The sequence below is a fragment of the Sordaria macrospora genome, chromosome 5, assembly GCF_033870435.1.
Source record: "Sordaria macrospora chromosome 5, complete sequence".
In the NCBI taxonomy this organism is placed as follows: domain Eukaryota; kingdom Fungi; phylum Ascomycota; class Sordariomycetes; order Sordariales; family Sordariaceae; genus Sordaria; species Sordaria macrospora.
Window position 1 is genome coordinate 3,755,888 of NC_089375.1, and position 25,573 is coordinate 3,781,460.

Below are 25,573 nucleotides of genomic sequence, written 5' to 3' on the forward strand. Positions count from 1 at the left end.
CACCATCAACACTCCATCATTCATCCATATATACCGACGGCGCATAACTGTTTATTTCAGACATGGTAAGGGCAATTGACCCACTTCCAATATTTGCATGCTAACTTTCATGAAAGGCGCCCGAGATATCAAATCAGAAGAGGAAGCGCGGTCGGCCACCTAACGCGTCCAAGACAGCAGAAGACGCGTCGGGGCGCGCAGAGGAGACAACAACGACAACAAGGAGACCGAAACCAGCAGAAAAGATGACACAGTCAGAAGAAGCAGCAGGCGCACCCGACCAGGGGGCAAAGAAACGAGGACGACCTAAGAAGACACTCGATATTGAACCCCTAGAGGAAGAAGCCACACCTGCTGTTGTCGAGAAGCAGTCCAAACGAGGACCCAAGGTGGCCAGAGAGGAACCTGTCGCAGAGGAACCACCTAACCCTAGGAAGAGAGTGCGACCACCCAAGGAACGTACGGAAGATGCCAGTACCGACGCGCCTACAGAGGAAACGAGACCACGGAAACGGAGGAGACCTTCTCCTGCTGCGGAAGAACCAGTGGAAGACGGCGATCACAAGAAACCAAGAGGAAGGCCGAGCAAGGACACCGTCAAGGCGACAGAGAAGGATTTGCGCCGCCGGAAAGAAGTAGCGACAGTTGAGGAGGAACCAGCACAGAAGGAGGACGTCCGCCGAACTAAAAGGTCAACCAATTCAAGTCAGCAATCGTCACAAACTACTCAACGTGGAAAGGAGAATAGGGGGGATCCATCGGAAGACCAGGAAAACAGTCGCTCATCACTACGCGAAGTATCCGTCTCCAGGGGTCAGAACCGGACGTCTCCTCCGCGGAACGAGCAGACAACCAAAGGCAGGAAAGGAAAGAAGGTCGCCGAAGCCGAAGGCGCAGACCTCAAGGAGGAGGCACCGAAACAACAACCCAGAAAGGGTCAAGCTGTTCCAGAAACAGAAGATGCCGAGCGTCATGAAGCTGCACAGAAAAAGAAACGCGGGCCAGCTCATCGTCCTCCGAATGCCACCATAACAGAGAAGGCCGTACCTGCAGCCGCTGCTAAGAAACAGCGGGCAGAGAAGCGACCAACCAAGGACTCGGAAGCGAACACCACAGGACCAGCAGAAAAGCCGAGACGACGAAAGAACGCCGAACCGGATGACGACGAAGAACCTCCCGCTCAACAACAACCCAAAGAACCTAAGGAGAAACCCCCTCCCGTCCCCAACTACCGCCACCTTACTTCCCGCACGCGCCAGATCCCTCGGTCCACCATCGCCTCCAAATGGTCCCCTCTCGACGCCCCCTCCATCGCCGCAGTAGACAGCATCATCGCCGACGCCTCCCGCCCCATCCTCTTCCGTCTGCGCGAAACCCGCAGCGACTCAAGCCGACACGCCCACGCCCAAGACATCCTAACCACCTTCGCCTCGCGCCTCCACAGGAAGCTAGAAAAGGGCATGCCATTCCCGCCGCCCTCCCTCCCTTCAGCCTCGAAGGAGCAGCCGAGAGATGTCAACGGCGAACATGCAGCGGGCCCCGGCCACGAAGCGGAGTTCGACTTTGAGAAGACTGTCAACGCGATCCAAGCCCTCGAGAGGACGCTCGATCCACTGCTCCACTCCGTCGCCCTCCTTAAGCGGGAGAAAGAGAAGGAGGAGCAGGAGTTGGAGCGGGCGTACAGACGGTTGAGAACGCTGGAGACTAATGCGCGGACGCAATCGAGGGGATGGAGGGAACGTGGGAAAAGGGACCATGTGTTGGCGCCGGGGACACGACCTACGGGACCTGGTGTTGCGAGGGAGCGGGAAGAGGAAGGAGAGATTGAGTTGGTCAAGAAGCCCGCGGAGGAGGGAAAAACAGGTGGGAGTGTCTTCAAGGGAATTGAAGGCGATGAGGAGCTGGTCAAGTTGGCGCAGCAGCTAGGAAGTCATATGGAGAGTATGAGAGGGAACTTGGAGCAGATTGAGGGCGTGGTGCCTGCTATAGAGAAGACGAAAGGGGCGCTGCAAGGGGTTTTGCAGAAGTATCTCGATGAGAAGCAGCACGAGCAGGTTGTGTTTGGGTGACGAGCGGATCTGTTAACGGGCGTTAATGGAGTTGTTGGATAGACGATATCCGACTTGATGTCCACGAGTCATGAAGAATACTGTATGTTTGGTGATCAAGCGATCAAAGTCATGCATCAACAGCGTTGGACCATCTGTTGAGCCATCTGTTTGGCGTACCAGTTGCTATACATGTGTTGAACCATGCATGGTCAGTGAGCTAACAGGTACGCATCTTAAACGCAAAAGGCTAACTAGAAGACACGGGTATTAAGCTTGTCTATGTGCCCCTGGCGATAGTTTCGACGACAAATCTCGCAGACATTATCTTCCCTATTCCGTCTTCCATGTTCGATCCCTTTATGTGCCCGTTCTAAGCCACCGGTATCCCAACGCCAGAAATGCAAAACAACAAAACAAAGCTACATCATCTTCCTATGTAGCTGGACTAGGAGTTCTCTCGATGACCAAGAACCATCACGGCCCCTTCTTCACCAACTCCGTCTTTACCCATTCCTTCCGTCCATGATCAAAGTGGTGTCTGTCAGATCCAAATCGTCAGTAAGTCAACATCCCCAAACCCAAACAAAAAAAAGGCAGAAGTTACTCACTCAGCCCACTCCTCCGCCGTCAAACTCTTCGCTCCATACTCCTCCTCCAAAACGCCCTCCACATCGCACGGCACCCACGCCTCCACGCCCTCAAACTCTGTCCTTCTCAACGGCCAAATCTGCCTTGTCCCATACCCATGATAATTCTTATCCGTCCACACCCCGACCCCGACCCCCTTCCCCCTTTTGCCTCCCTCTCCAGTCCCTTTCGCAGTCTGTAACCGATCCTCGCTCAGTCCCGTGATATCCACATACATGCCCGTCTCCATATCAATCCATCTCGCATCGATAATATTCAACCCATCCAGTCTTGTCCGCTGCGCCCAGTAGGGGTTAACATCAAGCATGTATTTCTTGACATTAACTTCCCCACCCTTTTTCTTTTTTTTACCCCCTTCTTTCACCCCTTCCTTTTGTTCCGCCTGCGAAGAAACCGCATAAACATACTCATAAACCGTCCCATTCCACTCCCTAGCCATTTCCCCTAGGGTGCTGTTACTAACTTGAACGTCCAGGTCGTAATCCCACGGCATTATGTGGCCGTTCCAGTACCACCCCAGCAAAGTGCCGTGCGCAAGCCAGGTTGTTAGAGAGCGGGACGACGTCATGAGCAGGTAGGATCGGATTAAGTGACGCAGGTGCACGATGTGCGGGTCATAGGGGATTGGAGCCCCATAAAAGCGCGAATCGTAGTGAGAGAGGGATTCGGTGTAGCCTGGTTCGTGGAAGTATTTGTGTTCGGGGAGGAGGGGGTCGGTGGTGGTGTTGGTTTCTTTGGGAGTGGTAGTTTCGACGAAGGCGGCGGCAGCTGAGGCGACAGCGGGAATGATGGGTTGGGGTTCGGAGTTTGCTGGCGCTGCTGCGGGAGTTGCTGGAGTGACTTGCTTGACTTTCGCTTTGGCTTGCGGCTGGGAGTGGGGGTGGGACTGGGACTGGGACTGGGACTGGGAGGAGGGTCGTCGCAAGAGGGGGCGGGGATGCCCCGCGGCGGCGGGACGGGCGTTGGCGTTGGCGATGGGGTTGAGGAGGGTGCGGACGCTGGCGTTTGTTATGGGTTTGTTGGTTACGGCAACATTGTTGTTATTGTTGGCCTCGACGGCGGGCTTGTTATTATTCTGCTTGAAAACGGGAGATTTGAGCAAGTTGTTGCTGTGGTCTTCGATTGGGACGGGGGTGGCGAGTGAGGATAGGATGAGTGACAAGGCCATGAGGAGGGTCAATATGCGACTCTTTCTCGTCCATGACGTTGTCGTTGTCGTTGTCGTTGTCGCGGGTCTTCGTTCTGGTGTTAGTGTGAACGACATCTTTGCGGTTTCAACTTTGGATTGCGCAAATGTGTAAGAGTGTCGTGTGTCGTGAAGGAATGGCAAGCCGTTCGGTATCGGGTCAGAGACAAGAGAGAGCCAGATGGATTAAAAGGTAAAGTGAATCAAGGTGATCAGCAGGTAACGAAATAACTTTTCCAGATGGTTGGTGGTTTGCGAAATGCGCCGGAAGACCGGATGGAAGATGAACTCAAATCTGACCCATGACTGATGAGGAAGAGGAACTCGGCTTTTCCCAGCAATCAACGAAAGCAAAGGAATTGCGCTGTATGCTTTCACCTTTTTGCTAGTAAAACATCAAAAATATCAACGAAGTGGTGAACTGCAAAAAACAAAGTTAGGTTAGTGGAAAGAAAGAAAGAAACAATAACCACCACCACGAGAGCTTGCGTCACCGTGAAGGGTTGATGAAACGGTAAACGGGGTCATGAAGCCGGGGGACCCTGTTCATGATTGCGCGGCCTGTGGCTCCACGGATATAAAATGGGAGCTCGGGGGCCAACTGACTCGAGCGGGTATGTCTAGAACTGGCTACTACCCCTGATTGACGGATATAAGTGACTGTATTGTATGTGTCGTGTGTGTGTAGACGCGCGGCGTTTATGATTAGAGAAGGTGGGTATATGCTAAAAGGATTCGTAAGTACAAAGTGTAATATAGTAACAAAGTGGACGACGGGATACTATGTGAAGACGATAATGATCAAGGTACGAACGATTAACGGGGAAACTAAGGATGAACAGGCTAGGCTTTAGATCATGTTAACAGGGTATGGGCAATATTTCTTGACGCTTAATATGTAAATTGATTGTACAAGGGCTTTGAATTGAGGAATGTCACGATCTCTCGGACAGAGGAAAGGAGTTTGAGAGGAAGAGACAAATTCTCATATTGAGATGGACGAAACCCAATGGCGTGAACATTCTCCCAACGTTCTTAACACCTTCTGAACACTCTCGATTGCTTACATTGCATATCCCATGCTATGCCAGATCTTCCCCTCATCTCATCATCCCTCCATATGCTATTATCATCCCACCGGGTGTTTCTCTGCTTGTTGTCCATTCCCTGAGTTGTTATCATCAAAATCCCTAACCCTAAACCCCTTCTGCCTCCCACATGCGCGTTCGGTACAAAACCACCGGTGATGGTCAGACATCAACGCACAGGTAAACGTGCTCGTGCATACCTTACCTCCCTTAGAGCGAGCCACACCACAGCCACTTGATGGCTTTAACAGAGGACCACCTGATGATCGGTAACTAAAAAACAGTCGGACCGAGTGTGTACCTACCCGGACGGCATCACGGGACGGGGCGTTCCATGTCACCTTGCGTGTTGCATACGGAAATAACTGGCGATGTCTTTGTCATCAGTCATCTCTTTTATTCAGTCAATCACCTTCGGTCTTTACTCTCACACTTTGTGCCATCATTGATGTTTGATGGAATGATGTTTTTGGTTATACTCCTACACTAGATACGCCCGTCGCTATTACCCTCTCCCTGGTACCACCTCCAGACTAAAGCCATTGCCCCAAAAGTCAATACCAAGCGCCTTGGTCCTTCCTTTTTCCTGTACCGATTTTCTCTTTCCTTTGAAAGTAAACCACTACCAAACTGATGGGGGTATCTTTGATCATACACCACTCTATATCCACAACACCCCATTCATGAAAGAGGAAGAAGCCCAATGAAGACAACGCTTCTTATATAACGCCACCCGTCAAAGAGCACGAGCCAGCAAAACCGCCGCGCTAAAGTCAACCCGAAGCAACGCAAACGCAACCTGTTCAAACTCAAAAGATCTTGGAACCTGGATGGACATCCTCATCATAAGCGCTTGGATCCATCTTGATGATTCCCTGCGACGGCGATCCCTTCAAGTGTCCACCACCACCACCACCACCAGAAGCAGCAGCAAAAGTGGTGAACCGAACCGGGCTAGAAAGCGCATGGTGATGACCATGAGCGCCGCTGGCACTTGGATGGCCGGGTGCGGTGTTGTGTTGGCGATGCTGATGAGGCTGATGCCACTTGTTCGACTCACCAGATGAATGTCCAGCAGCACGTCTCACCGGGCTCTGACTCCGACTCTGGATCTGGATCTGCGACTGAGTCTGGTTCAAATCCCGTTGTTCCGGAATCGGCGACGGCGGGCCCTGATACTGTGGCGCACCACCGACCCAGATCCCATCTCCATTGGAAGCGGTGGTATTTCCCGACTCTCTCTGTTGCTGTTGATCCAGCTGTTCACTTGTCTGCTCGCTATTACCAGCAGCACCGGCTTCAATCATCCCCTTTTGCACCTCCCTCTCTATCACCGCCCTGAAAAAACCTATACACTCCCCCAACTTCCTCTCTTCCGTGTCTCCGGCGCCCAGAAGTCCGCACAGCGCCTTCGCACCGACGAGTTGCTTAGCCACCACTGTGTCTGGCTGGCAAAACGTCCTGATGCGCATCGCTCTTGCGTCAGTCTTGGCGCCGTCAACGATACCCAAGATAGCAGTTGTGTTGGCCGCCGCGGGGCCGTAGAACTTGAAGTCGTTGGCGTGTAGACGAACGAGATCGAGCTGGGTTTCGAGATCGTATCGGAAGGCGACGACACGCGGGCGGCCTTTTGATTGCCAAGTGTCTGAGACGCGCTTGGCCTTGGAGTGGTCGAGGAGGCCGAGCGAGAGTTGGGTGGTTATGTAGGTGTTTAGGAGAGTTGTCAAAAGAAATTCGAGTTCGCAGTAGAGAAGCGATTGTTCGCGCGGGGTGAGACTGATTTGTAAGGTGCGTGGCGAGTGAGGTTTGTTGGAATCGTGGGAGGAGCGCTGGTTGTTGGCGTTCTGCTCGGGCAGAGGAGCGGAGACGAAGTCTTTGGCTCTCTTGACGAGGTTGTCGAGGAAGCCTGGTTTGCGGACGGGAGTGGCGATGGAAGGTTTCTTGCTGTGGCCGTTGGAGGTGGCGGCGGCAGCGGCAGCAATGGTGGGTTGCTTTGGGTTCTGGGTGTCTGAGGGACGAGATGTGGACTCCAACCAGCCGTTTTCGCCGATCAAGGTCTTCGACGCCATGCGCATGTTGCGGTTGGGATTGTTGATGTTATGGACTGGGAAGAGAGGAGTCAAGGCTGAGTAGTGGAAGTCATCGGTGCCTGTGGCTCCGTTTGAGGACTGATTGGTTCCTTGTCCTGTACCAGGACGGTCGGCGCTATGGTTGGATAGCTTGGTGGGAGCGCGAGGAACTTCTGGGCCTTGGTTGTTCTGAACCGGCTCCGAGTTGACCCAGTTGCTCCAGTTGCCGTAATCCTGAAGGATGCTGAGAGTCTGGGAGTATGCGCTATCGTTCTCTTGGTTGTTGTCCTTGACGATGTGCAGCGGGCTGATCTGGGAACGGAAGCGAGGGTCAGGAGCAGGCTCCTGATTCTCCTGGGAGTAGACGGAGGACTTGTCTGTGGCGACAATCTGAACAGCCTGGGAAGCCACTCGCGCGTCAGGCTCAGGAGAGTAATGAATGACGATGGGTTCACGCTGGGCCGTGACCTTGGCGTGAAGACGAGCAATGTCGGTATCGATGGGAGCAAGAGGGGCGCGGTCTTGACGATGCCTAGAGGGAGACGGAGAAGCCAAGCGGAACGCGGCGGTCTCGGTAGCGGCGTCGTCAGCACGTTGCTGCTGTTGCTGCTGTTGCTGCTCTTGCCTCTGTCTGCTAGCGGGTTGAGGGGACATGCACTGCTGCTGTTGCTGTTGGTACTCTTGCTGCTGTCTCTGTTTGCTGACAGGCTTGGGGGATTCGTACTGTCGATCCCACGAAACTTGGTGCTTATGGAACTGCCTCGTCTTGCTTGCAGTTTGAGGTGACTGGTAAGACTCGGAGTCGTGGTTAACCCGGCGCTGCTCAGAGGACTTTTGTCCCGTGCCTCTTCTGGTGGGCGAAGGAGAGCGTTGTCTGGAAGGGGTGGCGGCAGCCTCTTGCTGGTTCTTTCTTCTCTTAGCGGGAGAGAGAGACCTGAATCTCTGCTTGAGCGTCTTGTGCTCCTTGGCTTTTGGATTCGGTGATGCGATGGCCTCGGGTTGATGGACTTCGGGCTGAGGAGCCTGGCGGCCGCGCGATTCTCTCTCTGTGTCGCCATCTTCAGAGAGACTTTGGCTGGTCAGTATCGGGTGAAAAGAAAAAAGACAATGCAATGGCTTGTTTACTTACACTTGCGCTAGCCTCGTCATTTGCGACTCGGTCAAGCTGAGCGCCAACAGATGCTTCTGGGGCTGAGAGCCCGCAGTCTCAAGGGTGGGGGAACGACTGCGACCGCCCATTGACTGGGAGACGGGAATAAAGTTGCCACGAATGGCCTTGCTGTCGTGCGCATACATGGTAAGCTCGTTGTTCTGCTGGCAAGAAGCAATGTCGAAAGATGGTCGAGTGACTGACGGGATATTGGTGGTGATATCCTGCTGTGGTTGTTGACGCGCCGTGATGGTCGATTGCTGTTGGTGTTTAGATGCTTTGGGGTTTTGTTCCGAAGAATGATGGTGATGATTATGCTGGTGCTGATAAGTCCTGTCAGGAAGCAAGTCGGGCGTGATGTTTCCTTTTCTGCGCAACGGAGGAGGATTCGATTTGCCTGAAGAGAGGGAAAGGTGACTCGCGACAGGGCTAGGTAAGGGGGCAGCAATAACTCCGGGAGTAGGAAGATCGGTGACCCAATCTTGGACTCGGTCCATTGTTTGGAGCAATGATGCGAATAACGCGACAATAGCAAGCAATGGGGTGGGCTGTTTACTATTCTGGTCTATTCAGACCGGTGGGGTATTTAAGCGGCTGTGATTGTCCGGCCGGGAGCTTGCACGACAGGCGATTTTGGAAAATATTTTTGTCGCAACACATGCGACCCAGGTCATTGGCCAATGGCTGTATTAGTTACCAGTCAGAAGTAACTTTGGACGGACCGACAGGAGGAAGGAACGGCCTTGGGTTCGATCGAGGGTGGGGTGCTCGTCCGAAGGTTGGGACTCTGGCCCTTCAATGTCAGAATTTGGTCACCCAGGCAACCAGGTGAAAGGTCGAGGAGAACACTGTAGTCCCGGCCAGGACCCCTAACCTTCCGTTCCCTTTCACGAGCGCAAACCAAAGTTACCTATCATGGGAGATGTCATTAAGCCCTACTTAATGTCTCGGCAGGTAACATGTGTATACTCCACGTATTTAAGGTTGGTGTTTTTCACGCGCTCTTCAACTTGCCTTCCATCTTCCTTGTCTCTGATCTTCATTTACGTCGTCAATCTGGCCATCAGTTTCATAGGACTTTAAATCACACGTCCCATTTGTCGTGTATTTTTTCGCCGAGTGTCTGACATGAGAGCTATCATCTCCCACCGGTTTAGTCTTGAGGCAGGTCGCATGTGTGTGACACCTTGTATTGAAGTTGGGTGTCCATCAGATCCATGTTCCCGCTCTTCACCTTGCCGTCACCCACCTTTACCTCTGATTCTCATTCACGCATGAACCCTGCCACAAGATTTACAAAAGCCCAAATCATCCATCGCATTACTCATGTAGATCTCGCCGAGTGTCTAGCATGCGTCAAAGGTTGGAAGAAATTCTTAGCTCAACATTGAAAAAGACCAGAACACAAAACGCCAAAATATCTAATACAATCCGCCAACCTACCCATCCAGCAACATCTCCTGTAGCCACCAGCTCTCCTAAGGGCACTTTTGCCCGGTCTCCTGCGTTGCAAACTTGCATCTTCATCAACACAAAGGCAATTTTTGCGCGGCCAATTTCACCATGCTGATCTGGCCCCCTTGCAAGATATTACATCGTGGAAGAACTAAAGCAGCCCATTCATTGTCTTTTGGACATTCTAAATTTTAGTAGCGTTTGTTCTTATGGACGCACATGTGTAAGGCGCGGGAGTCAAATGTATTGTCATCTTGGACTTGTGGCATTTCACAGGCCGGTCCGGCCTTCCAGGCTGTGAATGTTCATGATAGTGTAATCAGAACTGGCGTAGCGCTGCGTATCATTACCTCTATTTATTTGAGACTCTCCTTGTATTGAAATAGAAGGGAAGAGAACCTGTAATTCTTTTTTTCTCGGCACAAAGATCTTTTGGTCAATAGGTGCTCCAAAATTTGCTTTGGCTCAAGATATCGTAGGCCGGTCATGACATCACTGTCTTCCCAAAAATTGGTAGCAGCTTTGGGATAAGTACATCCTACAGAGGCACGGCAAGGCCAGGGGTCAAGTTCATGGAGTAGAATAGAATTATGACTGTCAACTTGTCAAGGAGCTGCATATACAAAACTCTAATCTCCCCGTCCCATTTTGGATTAAAGTTCATAACATCAAACCTGGTAGTATACTGTGGTGCCCCGTCAAGCTTCGAAACATCAGTAAATTTCAAAGAGGTTCTGTTGGCTACCTTACCATGGTTGACTTGGTAGTCCAATTCGGACAGTTCTCCAGATACGGGGGACAGGGTTAGGAACAGTCTGTTAATTTCCACAAGTGCCCGCATTGCCCTTTCGGATTCATGTGTACAAGTACAAGACGTCCCACTTTCCACGGTCAGTACTATTTCAAGACCCTACTGCCGCTGGCTGACCTATACCAACATAAACCTGCGCTTGGGAAGACTCTCACGCCGCTTTATGAACGCCGCCATTGCAAGATCGAGATTTTCCTTGCTGTCAAAGTACTCAGGCAATCCAGGTATTGGAATTTGGTCCTTATCAGCATGGTGGCTAGATTGCCACTTCCCCATCCGACGGAACGCCGGCATATTGTCTCGCATGCCGACCGATTCCACTAGAATGCCTTCGATGCGCACCCAGTTAAAGTGGGAGCTTTCGCATTGTACGAGTATCGGGAGTAGCTGTACATTTTTTGGCTGGGTAGTTCTCAATATGGGCCGATCGAGTTGTATGCGCGCATGAAGTTCATCTTTGCTGGTATTGTTGGGGCCCCAAATTCGATAAATGGAGGGAGACCTCCAGCTCTCCAGGTCGGAGTCGGAATTCCAGTACTGCAAGTTGGAGGGTGGCTTCCATTGATTCGGGGCGGGGGAAGGTTTCCAGTGCTTCAAGTCGAGCAAAGCCTTCCGCCGCTTCACTATTTCAAGCGTTATCCAGTCAATTCGAGGTGGAGGTTTCCAGAGCTCCCAGCCTTTAAAGAGTTTATCAACTTCAAAGTTAGGACCATTGAATGAAGTGCGAGTTATGATTGATGCAGACTCAAAAGCTGGGTAGCCTTGATCAAAGGCACGTTGATTTAGGGGAATAATGGATTCAATCTCCACCAAATCTTCATTGTACTGGTTTGGAGTGTACTCCGAGTGATAGGGAGCAGGAAACTGAATAGAAGATGACCTTGCTGAGGTGGGACAAGACGCCCAGGACCATGAAGGAAAGCTGGCAAGTTCTTTTTCCATGCGCATGTAATATTTGGCTATGCGGTCGCTATCGAGTCCGGTACGGATGTGGTCAGTTTGGTGTCTGTGCTCCCATAGCAACTGTCGGGTCATGCATCTCCTCCATAGGCCTGCTACACACCAGTCGTTCTCCTTGGATCCGTCAAAAATCCCCCAGAAGTTGTTGAAGATTCCTCTGAGGGCGACCAGCCTGTCCGAGTAGTTGGTAAACTCAGTCTCACTATAATCGGCAATGATTTTCTCCCAGAGAGCACTATAAGCCATGGCGTTTCCTTGTAGCACAGATTTGAGAGGATTTGGTTCAACTCCCTGTCCCACGGTGGTGATCACGTCTGGGTGTTCGCTCTTGGTACTCCATCCAAATGTCTCGGAGGCTTGCCTGGTTTTACACTCCCAGTAGAGCTGCTGGTTGAAATGGACGGTCCGCGTAGATAAGAAGCGCTCTTGGTAACACCATCCCCTGGAGTATAAGGGGGCATGTTTCAGCTTCATCACCGGACTGTCACCAACATAGCAAGCCCAATATTCCTGTAGGTTGTTTGGGCGTAGACGCGAAACTATGCAAGGCGAGATTGAAGCTGGATTCCGGGTGACTTCAAGGCCAGGAGAGGATTCACCACAAGTGCCAGCGAGATTGATGTAACCATGAGCATATATGTGATGCATCAAGGAAGCTTGTTCGCTCCAATCTTGTAAATCATCCTGGATGATACAAAGTGAGTCAATCCAAATGTAACGTATGCCGAGGAAGCGAGATAAGAAAACGACATCTTTGTATATCTTGGGCCAGTTCTCGGTGGGAATTGTTGTGTAGTATGCAGCTTTGTTGGAGCCTTTTAAAGTCATCGACGATGTGTGTGTGGTCCATCGGTGGCTGAGAGTGATGTATTTTGCTTTCTTCTCTTGAATTTCCTCCACCAGGTGAATCGTCGCACTTTCGTCAAGTCCGATATCGATAAAGCGCACCATGGTCTGCGACTCAGACATGATCAGCCGGTTTGACGCCGCGGACATAATGCATGCTTCATGCTCCCGAATGCATTCGTCGACCCAGCGTCTGACTTGTGTCAAAACGAGCGGATCAAAGGTGGTTGACGATGAGGGTTGGTGGATTACCACTGGAGATGGTAGGACACTGCTATCGTCGGCGAACAAAAGCGAGCCAGCCTGCATCGTCCAAACTTGGTCGGGGCTCGCCTCCTTGTCACCCTGGAGAGCATGTCCTGGGGAAACGCGTTTAAAGGGGACCTTCATTGAAAACTGGAATCCGTTTGTCTTGATTTCCAGACAATGGCCGTTTGGAACCGAGTCGTTGGCCACGTACAGGAGCCTGTACTGATCATTTTTGTGTTGTTCGCGCCAACTTGAGTAGCCATCGTAGTTACTCATAAGAATGGACTTGGGAAGTAGTGAATTTAGGAGAACCCGACAGAGATGGCAGCTTTCGGCAGTTATGGACGTATCAAGTTCCTCAATTGTGGATTTGCGTATGAACCATTCCTTCCAGTTATACATCAACTTGTAGGTGTAACCATTAGGGTTTTCAAACGGCCACGGCCCTGTCGAGGGAAAACTCTGCTGGCATTTGCGGCACAGGGTGTTCGACAGCGGCGGTTCGACTGAGGTTACCATAATGTGCCATAGCCTACTATGATGACTTAGCCCGGAAGAAGCCGTGACAATGGACTTGTGTAGTGAGTATGTTGCGGTAGAATGTGTTCTCCCAAGATTGTGTTGTGGAATTTGGTAAGAAATGGAAGCCCATGAGAATCAACAATGAGGCATGAGTAGCTGCTGCCTGACCACTTTAGGCAGGATGTCGGGTATCACACCTTGCTTACTTACTCTCGGTCGCACAAGTTATTCATGGGACATGTGGGCAAGAAGGGTCCAATGATTGGGAAAAGCCCTACCCACCAGGCTTGATTGGCAGCTCAGCATCAAGTGAGAAAACCCTCAACAGCACGAACTGTGCGTGGACGGCCGTCTGAGGAAGAGGCATCTTACCTCTGGCTGCGTAGGGGGCATTGCTTGAACCTGGCAAGCGCAGAGTTAGGAACGAGAAAAATAACACGAACCCAAGAATGGTGCCGAAAACGGAAATATGTTTACTTCCCGGGGCTTCAGGTCTTGGTACCCCTGCTCACCCCTGAGCGCCACAGACTTCCGACGAACAAGACACGCTGTCTCTGGTGACAGCCAATCGGGCGGATCAGAAATCTCCGTCAGACCTCGTTAGGTAACCTCGATGTGCTGTCTTGACGACAAGACCAGATCGTGTAACAGTTGCGGCTGCGGCTGTGACGACTGTGACGGCTGGTGTCTGAGTTGTTGACGTCTGGTCATCATCAGGTGTCGGACTGCTAGAAGCGAAGGCCATCACAATGAGAGAAAACAATGAGCCGGGAGATTGATGGAACGGGTGCCTGATTGAAAAGAGGAAGACGTGTGTAGAAGTGGCCCTCTGAATTCACATGGATACACATCGACCGGAAACTTGGGTGGGTGACGAGTTCCAGGCATTTAGAAGGCGTGGTTGAACATGATCGCGGGTAATATTCTCGTAGCCAGCTTGCCTGTCACCATGATGATGCCAAAGATATCCTCTTCTCGCGATGGATCATAGAACAATCGGTAGTACAGAGACAAGAACGCCGAGTCGTCTCCGACATTGCCAACTGTGGTTGAAGAAGAGGCCCCGTTCTCGTGGACCTGGGCGAGTCGGTCCCATGGGGTAAAGAATGGAGTTGGCCGCCCGCAGTGGGATCACGACTCCACGAGGTCCACAGCGAGATGGATCCCCTAAAGATTCGTAAACAGCATGTTTTGGGCGACGGTGTGAGGGAGAGAGCCATGTTGATTTATCGATACGATGCCCTCGTTCTTCGATCAGTTGATGATTCCTTGGGGCCCTTCCGACATCCGTGAATCGACTCTTTGTCAGCAGGATTCGGAATGCCAGGGGGCAAATCGCGGGGAACATGAACGGGAACGATGGCGGCAGGCGGGGGGCCCGTTGTTGATGATCATCAAGGGGCCTGGCGCCAGTGTTTTGTGTTGAGGGCGGTGACAGCGGTCTCAATCATCCGAGAAGGAAATGGATATCAAGGGCTTCTCCCCTTTGCGAGTTGGCAACGGCAAACGTCGCGGCTTTGTTGTCATTCGTGTGAACGGACAAGGACACCCAGACGGTCAGCAGGAGCAAGTAAACAAGCGTCGACCCCGCCAGGTTTCTGGGGGGGCACAACCAAGCTGACTTTTAGCTGGTCTCTACACTAGCTGGCAAAACGCAGCCAGGCCTGGAAAAGGGATCAGGAGGAAAACACCAAAAAAGAAAACCGGACCAAAATCGCGGGCCAGATCATCGGTGTCGCGACGGACTCGACGGGATTACCCTGGCCTGGAGTTCAGGCCTGGGCTTCGGTGGTTGCTGCCCGTGGTTGCTGTGGGGAATCCTGGGGAACAATGTTTATTTTTCCCTGTCCCGACGCCGCACCCGTTGGGGGCCCCGTGCGCTCCGTGGCAGACTACCGCCTCTAAAATCCACATTGTATCCCACTACCACCCGGCGGCCCCACCGACGACTACCGTGTTCCATTCCCGATCTTCCCCTCCCCGTCCTTCCTTTCCACAATCCCACCCAACTTTCCGACGAACCACGACGTAGTACAGAGCCCCAAGACTCCACGAATACAGCGATCTGGCCAATCAGATGCACCCTTTTGCTTCTCTTTCAGGGAGCACAGCGTTATTCAGCCCTCTGGGTGCCACCACACCTCACGTCCTCACCACTCCTCTGACGCAGTTGTGTGTGTCCCCTTTCTGCCGTGCCTCACTGCTGTGCTGTGTGTCTGGGCCAGGACGGGGAGCTGTCAAATCTCACCAATACCGGGTCCGCTTGCCGCACTTCTTGAGGATCCCTCGCCCGCCCGCCTGGGCAAAGCAACCCATCGCGGTGAACCGGTTCATCTTTACACTGAGGATGCCACTTCGCTTCCGTGGATCACTTGCCCCCCGAATCTTGGTGTGTTCCCCAATTCTCGGAATCCATGCCGGGTTTCGGTGTTAAGGATGCCTTGTGAGAGGGCGCGGTGTGAGTGCTACTACCCTGTCATGATGATAAATGAATATAATTATTAAACTCATGATCCTCCCGCTCTCTTTCTTTGTCCTCTATTGACTGACCATTCATTATCATTCTCCATCCATTTATCCATCCGTCCCTCCATCATCGCCTGTTTGAAATACCCCCCCTCTTTGTTGCTCTTCTTGTATCTGGTTTGATTCCTTGTTTCCATCAACTACTCTCACACATACACAGTCATACACCATGGCGACACAACCAGACAACTACTATGACATTGGTAAGTGAAACCCCCTTTCACTCATTGAGTATTTACACACATGGCTAACACACCTCGCAGTCATCGTCGGTGCCGGCCCTGTAGGCCTCATGCTCTCCACCTGTCTCTCACGATGGGGTTACAAGATCAAGCACATCGACAACAGGCCCGAGCCCACCGCCACCGGCCGTGCCGATGGTATCCAGCCCCGATCCCTTGATCTGCTTCGGAACATGGGTCTCAAGTCCGCCATCATGGCCCACAAGCCCGCGCGCGTGTACGAGGTTGCCTTCTGGGATCCTCCCAAGACCGGCGGTGGCATCGTTCGCACCGGCACCTGGCCCAGCTGCCCCGAGTTCATCGACGCCCGCTACCCCTTCACCACCCTCCTGCACCAGGGTCTGATCGAGCGCGTGTTCATCGCCGACCTTGAGAAGAACGGCACCGAGATCCAGCGCCCCTGGACCATCACCGGCTTCACCTCTGACGAGAAGGCCGACCCGACCTACCCCGTGACCGTCCAGCTCGCGCACGTCGACGACAGCAGCAAGACGGAGACGGTCAAGGCCAAGTACCTCTTCGGCGGCGAGGGCGCCCGCTCCTTCATCCGCGACCAGCTCAAGATCGGCATCACGCACAAGGACCCCATCTCGTACGTGTGGGGCGTCATGGACGGCGTCGTCAAGACCGACTTCCCCGACATGAAGATGAAGTGCACCATCCACTCGGAGCACGGCTCCATCATGGTCATCCCGCGCGAGGCCAACATGGTGCGCCTGTACATCCAGATCGCCTCCTCCACCGACGCCGACTTCCACCCCCGCAAGACCGCCACCGAGGAGGAAGTCCAAGCCGCCGCCAAGCGCATCCTGGCCCCTTACTCCATCGAGTGGGAGCGCGTCGAGTGGTACTCCGTCTACCCGATCGGCCAGGGTATTTCCGACAAGTACACCCTTGACCACCGCGTCTTCCTCGGCGGCGACGCGTGCCACACGCACAGTCCCAAGGCGGGCCAGGGCATGAACACGGCCTTCCTCGACGCTTTGAACCTGGCATGGAAGATCCACGCCGTCGAAGGCGGTCTTGCAGAGCGCCACATTCTCGAGACGTACGAGCCCGAGCGCAAGGACGTGGCCGAGACTCTTCTTGCCTTCGACAACAAGTACGCCAAGCTCTTCTCGCAGCGTCCCGACGCGGCCTCCACCGCGCAGGCCACCGCCTCGGGCGTTTCCCACGGCAACCCGGACGCCAAGCAGTCCGCCGAAGAAAACGAGTTCATCAAGACCTTCAAGGAATCATGCGAGTTCACCTCCGGGTACGGCGTCTTCTACAAGCCCAACGCGCTCAACTACTCCTCGTCGCACCCAGCCTCGAGCGCTTCCGCCGCCGCAGAAGCCGCCAACACCACCAAGCTGGTGCCGGGCCGCCTTTTCATCAACAGCACCGTAACCCGCGTCGTCGACGCCAACGTCGTTCACCTCGAGCAAGAGATCCCGCTCAACGGCTCTTTCCGTCTCTTCATCTTCGCCGGCTCCCTCACCAATCCCTCGCAGAAGACCGCTTTGGAGTCCCTGGCCGCCGGCCTCTCCAAGCCCGACAGTTTTTTCGCGCGCTTCAAGCGTGCCGACATCGACAGCGTCAGCCACCACGAGCGCCACAACCCGCACAGCAAGTTCTTTACGCTCGCTACCGTGTTCGCGGCCAAGCGCACCGAGGTCGAGATCAGCCGCGACTTGCCCGAGCTGTTGGCTCGCTACAGGGATAACGTGTATGCGGACGACCGGTGGGATCGTCGCGTTCCTGACGCCAAGGCGGCGGCGCACGCGAAGATGGGCTTTGATGAGGAGAAGGGCGGTGTTGTTGTTGTGAGACCTGATGGATATGTCGGCTTTGTTTGCAAGCTTGAGGAGGGCGAGAAGACGGTTGAGGCGCTGGAGAAGTACTTTGGTGCTTTTATTAGCAAGCAGTAAGAGAGTGAGAGAGGGATGGTTAGGGATGGGAGGAGATACCCGAAGACTCTTCAAAGAAGGAAGGAAGGCAGGAAGGGGTCGGAAAACAGGCCGATTGGATATTACATATGTCTATGAATGAGGGTCTTTGTACATAGCTCGATTTTTCTTTTTTGGTTGCATATTTCTTGAGTTAGTACTGCATTGGTTTGGATAGGTTTTTGGGTATGGTTTTAGAGTTAAATGAATCAAGTTCGCAAAAATCTTCAGAATTGTTAAGAAATGTGTTCATTGTATTGTCTTGATTTGCTCCTGCCCATAGAAATGCTTTTCCTTGCCAATAAAAAGACCGGGGAAAATCCGATTATCAATACACGAATTGAAGAGAACCCCCGGCTTGTCCCTCCCCTTAACAGTCACTAAGCTCCGATACGGAGGGTAAGTAACTTCTTCCCACTAGGGAGCTCAAGACTGAAAGTCTGGCCTGCATCCTTTCCCTGACGCTGCTTCCTTCCGCGAGCCATTGCCTTCCGACCACAGTGCCTTGACAAGGTCAGATGATTGTAGGCCGTCCTTGCAGTCGTGGATGCTGCTGGTGACTCGGTAGATCGGTCGTTTGATCGACTATATCTCTCCCCAAGAACGAGTGTCCCATCGTCGGTGGCGGAATCTGAATCGCCTATGCCCTCTTCTTCTCCTTTCCTTTGAACCTCAGACGCGCTCCGACATAACGGACACTTCTCGCGTTCAAGATCCTGCCCCTCGTGGTTCTCCTTGTAGTATTCATCGATATCAGAACCAGACCCTGAGTCATATTCAGACCCAGCGTCAGATCCAGAATCAGACCTCGACGAAAAAGACTCAGCAGATAGAGTGCGTCTTCCCCGTCTTGCCCTGCAATGAGTGTTTCTCCTTCTGTAGTCCATGGTCAGCATGAATTTCATTATAGGGGTATCGCCCAAAGCAAAGAAAATGACACAGGACCTTGTTGCGGCACTTACGCGATACTTGGGATGGTTGTGCGACGCCTTTCCGCTCGTCACATGGTTCTTGTGGATAAACTCCTGCTGTTTCTTGATACTGTCCTTGTCCATCTGCTCAAGAAGACCTTGGCACAACCTGATATCGTTGATAAGGCCATCACACCTGTTCCTGGAGAAGTCCTCCCTGACGACGATTCTGAGCATCTTCAGCCCGTCTGTTTTGGGCGCCATGGTGTATGCGGGAACAACCCATCCACGTACACGAAGCTGATGGGCAAGAGCAAACTCATCATAGTTGCGGTCTGGGTCCCCCTTGAGACGGAATGCGACCAGAGGCAAGCCTTCACCGGACTTCTTGGACATGATGATGAAGCCAAGAGCGGCAAGCGACTCGGCAAGGTAATCAGCTGTGCGCGTCAGGTTGGACATGATGGCGCGGTATCCGTGCTTCCCGAGACGGATGAGCTGATAGTACTGGCCAATGACCTGGCTTGCGCCTTTGGAGAAGTTCAGGGTGAAGGAGGCTTGGTCGGCACCGAGGTAATTGATGTTGAAGACAAGCTCCTGGGGGAGGTATTCGGCGGAACGCCAGACGACCCAGCCGACACCGGGATATACGAGGCCGTACTTGTGGCCAGAAACGTTGATGGACACGACTCTCTCGAGCCTGAAGTCCCATTCCAGATCCGGCACGACGAAGGGTGCAACAAAACCTCCACTGGCAGCGTCCACATGGATGGGTGTATCCAACCCCTTCTTCACGAGCAAGTCGTTGACTGCCTTGACATCTTCATACTCGCCGGTGTAGGTTGTACCGAGAATTGCGCAGATACCAATGGTATTCTCGTCCACCAGGTCTACTGTCTCCTGGGGATCGATGACGTAGCGGTCGGGCGTGCAATAGACGAGCTTCTCTTCCACCTCGAAGTAGCGAGTGGCCTTTTCCCAGACCACCTGGACGGCGGATGACATGATCAGATTCGGCTTGTCATGGGGCTTGCCCTCGGCGATGCGCTTGTTCTTCCAGCGTTTCTTCATGGCAAGGACGGCGAGCATGATGGCCTCGGACGAGCCAACAGTCGAGGTTCCGACGGCGCCGACGGCTTCGGAGTCTTTCACAGGAGCATGGAAGAGGCGGCCAATCATGGAGACGCAACGGTTCTGGATATCGGCCGTCTGTGGGTATTCCTCGTAATCGATGAAGTTCTTGGGCAAGCACTCGGTCATGAGCTTTTCAGCTTCTTCCTCCATGTACGTGGTGACAAAGGAGGCGAGACTAAGAGAGTCTGGTTAGCGAATGTACTGTGGATAGAAACGGGATTCGGACATACTTGAGCATGGGGTTGCCATCCAGGCTCAGCTCGTCTTTGATCATGCGGTAAGCAACTTCCTTGGGCATCTCGTCTTCGGGCATCTCGTGGCGGGGTAAGTCGGCGGTGGCGAACTTTGAGCCGTACACGCTCGTGGTGAAACGGTCCTCATCGTTGGCGAGCTGGAGATGGATCTTCTTCAGTGCGGGCGTGAGGGGGAGGTTGAGACCGTTGCTGATGTCGTCCTCCTTGGGGATGGCAGAAAGGTGCACCATTTTGAAGGCGTTACGCAGAGGTAGATGGATGTGTGTGAATGTGGTTGTAATGAGGTGTTTGGATGCTGAGTTCAACGAAGAGGATTGTCAGTACGAGGACGCTGACGCTTGCTATTTATGCGCTGGTGGTAATTGTGATGACGACAACCCAAACAGTTGGTTTGCCTAAATTCTGTTCTTGAGCTGCAGTGGGACAGAGACGAGGTCAAAATAGGGGCAGTGCAGACGGGACGAGACGAGATGGGGCCGTCGTGGAAGGGAGACGGGCTGACATGAGGAGCTTCTCGATGACAGTCTCCTGGTTGAAGAGTGGGGGGTTACGGGATTGCAACTCGGGTGAACCACTTACGAAAGACAAACAAGGAGTCGACCGGAGATTGAAGCTGAAACAGACACGTCCGAACGAAGCTTTTGCGATGCGACTGGGGCACGCAGAATGGGAGACAAAACGATTCCAGACAGTTGTTGGAGTTGGAGATGGTCAGACTACAGTGGGCGAGTGAGGGGGGATGAGGGGTTGCCTACGTTATATGCAGGCAGAGTGTCGTTCAAACGGGCAGGTACGGGAAGGTACAATGTAACACACAAAAGTGTTGGGCAACTCTGCATTTGCACTTTCCAGCTTGGGCTCTTCTCGTCCACTCTGCAACGTACAGACGAGACTCTGACACTTGTTCACTTGGTTAGTGTCATGATCCTTGGCATCTATTTGGCTACTTGTTGAATCTGTGACGCACCTCATCTCTTTGAGGTGCCATTGCCCACGAATTCTGGAAAGAGACAAAGCTGGAAGGTGCTTGCCGTGTAAGTGGTAGTGCGGGGGACAACCAATCAGAGACCGTCGTTGGCAGGGTGCATAGTGGGTTCAGCTGCTCGTGGCCGCTGTGGGACGCTGCGGGACGTCCAGTCCACTTGTGGAACGTCCAAAGCTCCACCTTTGTCTGCACCTGCCTGTTGCTTGTTTCTCTGCCCCTGCCGATTGGGGATTTGGCTTGTCAACCAACGTCACTCAATTTGATAATAATCGTGTTGACTAATGGCTGGATGTATCTTTGAATGATTCCTTTCTTTGCTCTTTTGTTATTTGGTCATGTCAACTTGTGTGCCTTGGATCGAGTGAAACAGCTGCTACCCCGCATCTCATGACATCACTACTTGTACTGCCGTGGGGAAGCTCTTTGGACGACCTCGAGCTAAGACATGTCGCACCTGGTCTCCTCGCTTGGTTCGAAGCTGCTTTTTATAACTGACTTGCCTTGAGTCGATATCTTGTTGCAATATTCAATCTTGAGTCTGGAGCTTTTTATCTCGGTCTGCGCAACACAACGCAGTCATATTGGAAACTGGATTAACATCGGTTCCATTGCCAATTGGAGTCGACCCCTCATTCCCCTCACCGGCTGTGGCCGTCTGTACAGTAATGGTGGTTCGATCATCAGACAACTTTTTGACAACCAACGCAGTCCATCACGATCTTCGCTTTTCCTTTGCTAGCCACTCTGTCATTCAGTGGCATTTCTACGATCCGGGAAGGCTTCCAGAATTGGCATCTACCACGTCGGTTGGGTATGTGTATTGTCAAGATATCAGCCACGCCGGCCTGCCATCAGGTTGCTCAGACCGGTCCGGATGGCGCGCCCCCCTTTTCACCCTATTCCACCCTAAACTTTCCATCTCGCTCACCAGTAACGACCAACCGATATTACAGGCAGTAATATACGGTGAAAAGCGCCGAGAGATGGGATGCTTTCAGGGGCGAACACAATATCAATAGACGGTGAAGAACGACACAGCCACCCGGTCAACCAAACAGTGGAATGACAGTCTGATGTCAAAACATGAATACTTCCAGAAATAATCCCTTGTACGGCGCCACGCGGGAGCCACGAGCAAATCCGAGCCCAGTTTCAGCCCTAAGAGGCAGCTGTTAATGAGTTTCAGGGGCTGTGGTCGGGCTGTAACCTCCGGAGCTGAGCCTCGATGCGATCACGAAAGACGGCTTCTAGAACCTTGCCATATATCATTATCAGCAGCACACCGGCTGTCAGGTATGTTCGGTTGACATGCAAGGTACCTGCCATCCGGGTTGATGCACTCGTCCATCCGATTTGATCTGCTCGGTTTCCCTGCGCTGCCCCTGACAAGGGAGATTTATGGGAAAATGTTCAACATCCATCACACCCCCCCAAGATTGGCGCTCCATGACCCAAGTCCAGCTCTCTCGTACGAGTTCTTGACATCCAAAGACTGCCATTTTTCGTGGTCAATCGCCGACATGAAGTGGCTGCCCAAAAGGCTCTTCAACTCTCCGTGCAACCACAATGTCTCAAGACTATTCGTCCACACTCAGCCCATTGCAGTAGTCGCTGTTACACCGACTATACTCGTCAGACTTGAAAAGACTCTGAAGAACTGGTTCATAGTCTTTTCAGGTTGATGTAGTACGGATGAATAGACTTTTCGGGCGTTGCTTCTGAGGGGTTTAACGCAGCATTTCTCCATACATTCCCCATGCAATTGCTTTGACCTTGAAATCGCTCCAAACCCTGCAATAGCCGGATGGCCCAAGAGACATATAGACATACGATTTCTCAGATTGAGCACATGTCAAGTCTCAGTCCCCAAATGCCGCCATAAAAGATCATACGCTCAAATCTCTCCTTCCAGGACACTCACCAAAATCTCCCCCAACCTATCCCCCCTTTGCCAAACCTCATCATGATCCCCACCCTTCTCCTCCCTCAACACCGCCACCTCAACCTTATTGTCTCCATTTACCTGCTCATTCTCCTTCTCCAGATACCTCGCCATCCCCTCTGTCTGCTCAACCGGCACCAAACTATCCTCCAAGCTCTGCACCAATACCGCCTTTCTCTTCTTCCCTTCTTCCCCTCGCTGAGTCAACTTCCACTCCTTAACCCACGACGGCCCCGCGCTTGCCGGGCAAGCCGTCCTCCACACCTTCTCATCACTCCCAAACGCACTCGTAACAAACTCCCTATAAGCCTCCCTCCACCTCTCATACCCCTGTGGCGGACTCTCGATAAAGCCCGCGAGATCATACAGCCCGTTGAACCCCACCACCGTCCTGGGCTTTGCGACCTCTTGCACCCCTCCGTACCCATCGCCTAGCCCTCCTTTGACAAACATTTTCGGTCCCCATCCCTGCTTGTTGTCATCATCTTTCTCCCACCGAGCAGGATCCATGCAAGCCTGCAGGGCCAGCGTCGCGCCGCAGCTGTGGCCCGCCAGCACGTAGCTCTTCATTCCGTAGTACTTTTCGAGGTGGGCGATGGCGGTCAAGACGTCGGCGATGTGATCGGGGTGCTGGGCTGTGCGGGAGTCGTCCGTGGGGTCGGACGGGCTGGTGGGGTGGTTGGGGTAGGGGGAGAGGCGGTAGTTGATGGAGGCTATGCCGGCCAGTTTTTTGATGGGAGACGAAGATCTCTGGAAGAGGGACGAAAGGATCTTGGTGGCGCTGGGGGTGAAGGAGGACGAGTCGATGGCCGGGTCGCGCCAGGCGCCGCCGTGAATGTACACCAGCCAGGGCGCTTCCCTGCCGGCACCGTAGGTTTCGTTGAGTGAAGGCTTGCCGTGGGCTATGGAGGCCGGCGTTGCAGGATGCCAGATCTCGAGGGTTTGCAGCGCGCAGGGCTCGTCTACGTTGTAGTTGAGGCCGGAATAGTGGTGGCCGATGATGGTGTTGTTGTTGGTGGGGTCGAGGACGGGTGTCCATCTGCTCCCCCCGGAGGAGGAGGGAGTCGTGTCTGGGTCGTAGCCCTCCATTTTGCTGGGGTTGGGTGGAACGAGTGGTTTTTGATTAGTCTCTGATGCTCGAATTGGTACGGTTACGAATGAAACGATGGTGAGCCAAAGGATGTTGTTGGTGATGATCATTCTTGTTTGTGGTGGATGAATCAATTCTCAAAACCTGAAGCATGTCAGTGAGACGGAAGCGAAGAGGCGCATCGGGTGGAGTTTTCGTCAGTCATCACTGCACTTACTTCCGTTCCGTGTATGGTAAGATACCAACGTCGCCGTATTACTATTACCCCTCAATCGCGTAACTTTCACCGCGCAATACCTTCCATCGTTACACACCCATCCTCCTCAAATACAATTGGTCGATAATTGACGGCCGATAAAAGAAAGCCAAGACCAAAAACCAAAACCCCCCCCCCCCCCCCCCCCCTCCCCCCGCCATTGTACAACCGCGCCAAGAAAAGAAAAAAAGACGAAAAGTCTCGGAAGGCCTCCGAGTGAGCGAGTGCAGTGCTCGAAAAGCCATGAACACACTACCTCTACACAAAACGAAACCCGTGCCGTGTTCCGTCGGAAGCGTTGCCGGGTCTCGGAATTCGGTTCGGCACATTCCATCATCCACTGCATTCCATTCCACAATCCCGCACAACCGCACAACCGCACAACCGCACCTTGCGCCTGCGCCTGCGCCCACTTTATGCAATTCCATTGTAGGGACAATTGCAATTAGCAATTACCGGAACCTGCCGTGCCGTGCTTTGCCTTGCCTCCCTTGCCTTGCCGTTGCGCGGACTGCGGAGGTTAGAACTTGGTTCCGACGTGATGAGAGGTCTTTTGCATCCATCGCCACTATCATTTCTGACAATCGATGTTTGACGATGGACTTGTTCGATTGTTTTTTCTTTCTTTGGGGTTGCTGTGTTGGTGAATTGACCATTTTCGTCACTTTAGTATAGTACAAATTTTGACCCCCCCACCCCCCCACCCCTTTTTTTTCCAAATTGCACGCACGATCCGCCTTCTGCGCTCCTTCGCTTCATCCTCAGGTCCTCCGCTCCTCGCTCGGAAGTCGGAATCGTGGGCTCAACTTTATGCAACCACTCGGATTGCACGCCGCCTGCTTACCGAAGCGCACCCATTTTTTTTTTTATTTTTTTTTCTGTAACCATTTCAACGAACCGTTTTGCTGACACGAAATGAAATGAAATATGTACAAGCGGCAACAGAAGTGAACAGGTAGCAACCGTCGTTCGGATGGGCGGCAGTAAACGGCATTGGGACGAGCAGGAGTTTTGGGAATACCGTCGGAAGTTAGGAATCGGACACTCCACCGAGTGACCGAACAGAAACGGCCTTGTAAGTTGTAACGGTTCGTCAGGTCATGTTCGTCCGGTCGAAGTCCGTTTCTGTCAATGCACCTCTCGTCACTGCAGTTCGTCCCGCTGATCCCGTTGATGCCTTGCCGTAAGTATTTATTAATTGAACAGTCTTATTTCTGTTGTTGTGTAGCTCGAAAACAATGATGTTTTCCAAAAGAGATATAAAAAAAAA

General features: G+C 52.8%; 6 protein-coding genes across 6 annotated transcripts; 2 read left to right on the forward strand and 4 right to left on the reverse strand.

Moving 5' to 3' along the window:
• Positions 1 to 4: 4 nt before the first annotated feature.
• On the forward strand, positions 5 to 2,480 carry SMAC4_06781 (uncharacterized protein). Its single transcript, XM_003344956.2, has 2 exons — positions 5 to 65; positions 117 to 2,480. Exons 1-2 carry the CDS (start codon positions 63 to 65, stop codon positions 2,067 to 2,069), a joined length of 1,956 nt encoding a protein of 651 aa, XP_003345004.1. The 5' UTR covers positions 5 to 62; the 3' UTR covers positions 2,070 to 2,480.
• Positions 2,481 to 2,525: 45 nt separating this feature from the next.
• Positions 2,526 to 3,963, reverse strand: SMAC4_06782 (uncharacterized protein; the record flags this gene model as incomplete). Its single annotated transcript, XM_003344957.1, has 3 exons — positions 2,526 to 2,589; positions 2,660 to 2,976; positions 3,115 to 3,963. The coding sequence occupies 3 exons, from the start codon at positions 3,961 to 3,963 to the stop codon at positions 2,526 to 2,528; spliced, it is 1,230 nt and encodes a 409-aa protein (XP_003345005.1).
• Positions 3,964 to 5,782: 1,819 nt separating this feature from the next.
• SMAC4_06783 (uncharacterized protein) lies at positions 5,783 to 8,689 on the reverse strand (the record flags this gene model as incomplete). The annotated part of the gene is made up of 4 exons (XM_003344958.2): positions 8,337 to 8,689; positions 8,172 to 8,284; positions 6,170 to 8,117; positions 5,783 to 6,103 (listed from the first exon to the last, which is right to left on the reverse strand). The coding sequence occupies exons 2-4, from the start codon at positions 8,279 to 8,281 to the stop codon at positions 5,783 to 5,785; spliced, it is 2,379 nt and encodes a 792-aa protein (XP_003345006.2). The 5' UTR covers positions 8,282 to 8,284; positions 8,337 to 8,689.
• Positions 8,690 to 15,202: 6,513 nt separating this feature from the next.
• SMAC4_06784 (uncharacterized protein) lies at positions 15,203 to 17,968 on the forward strand. Its single transcript, XM_003344959.2, has 2 exons — positions 15,203 to 15,764; positions 15,825 to 17,968. Exons 1-2 carry the CDS (start codon positions 15,731 to 15,733, stop codon positions 17,711 to 17,713), a joined length of 1,923 nt encoding a protein of 640 aa, XP_003345007.1. The 5' UTR covers positions 15,203 to 15,730; the 3' UTR covers positions 17,714 to 17,968.
• Positions 17,969 to 20,808, reverse strand: SMAC4_12755 (uncharacterized protein). Its single transcript, XM_024655216.2, has 4 exons — positions 20,610 to 20,808; positions 20,007 to 20,325; positions 18,677 to 19,951; positions 17,969 to 18,607 (listed from the first exon to the last, which is right to left on the reverse strand). Exons 2-4 carry the CDS (start codon positions 20,258 to 20,260, stop codon positions 18,112 to 18,114), a joined length of 2,025 nt encoding a protein of 674 aa, XP_024511128.2. The 5' UTR covers positions 20,261 to 20,325; positions 20,610 to 20,808; the 3' UTR covers positions 17,969 to 18,111.
• A 2,080-nt stretch (positions 20,809 to 22,888) lies between these two features.
• SMAC4_06785 (uncharacterized protein) lies at positions 22,889 to 24,178 on the reverse strand. The gene has a single exon (XM_003344960.3). The coding sequence runs from the start codon at positions 24,155 to 24,157 to the stop codon at positions 22,910 to 22,912; it is 1,248 nt and encodes a 415-aa protein (XP_003345008.2). The 5' UTR covers positions 24,158 to 24,178; the 3' UTR covers positions 22,889 to 22,909.
• Between the last annotated feature and the right edge of the window lie 1,395 nt (positions 24,179 to 25,573).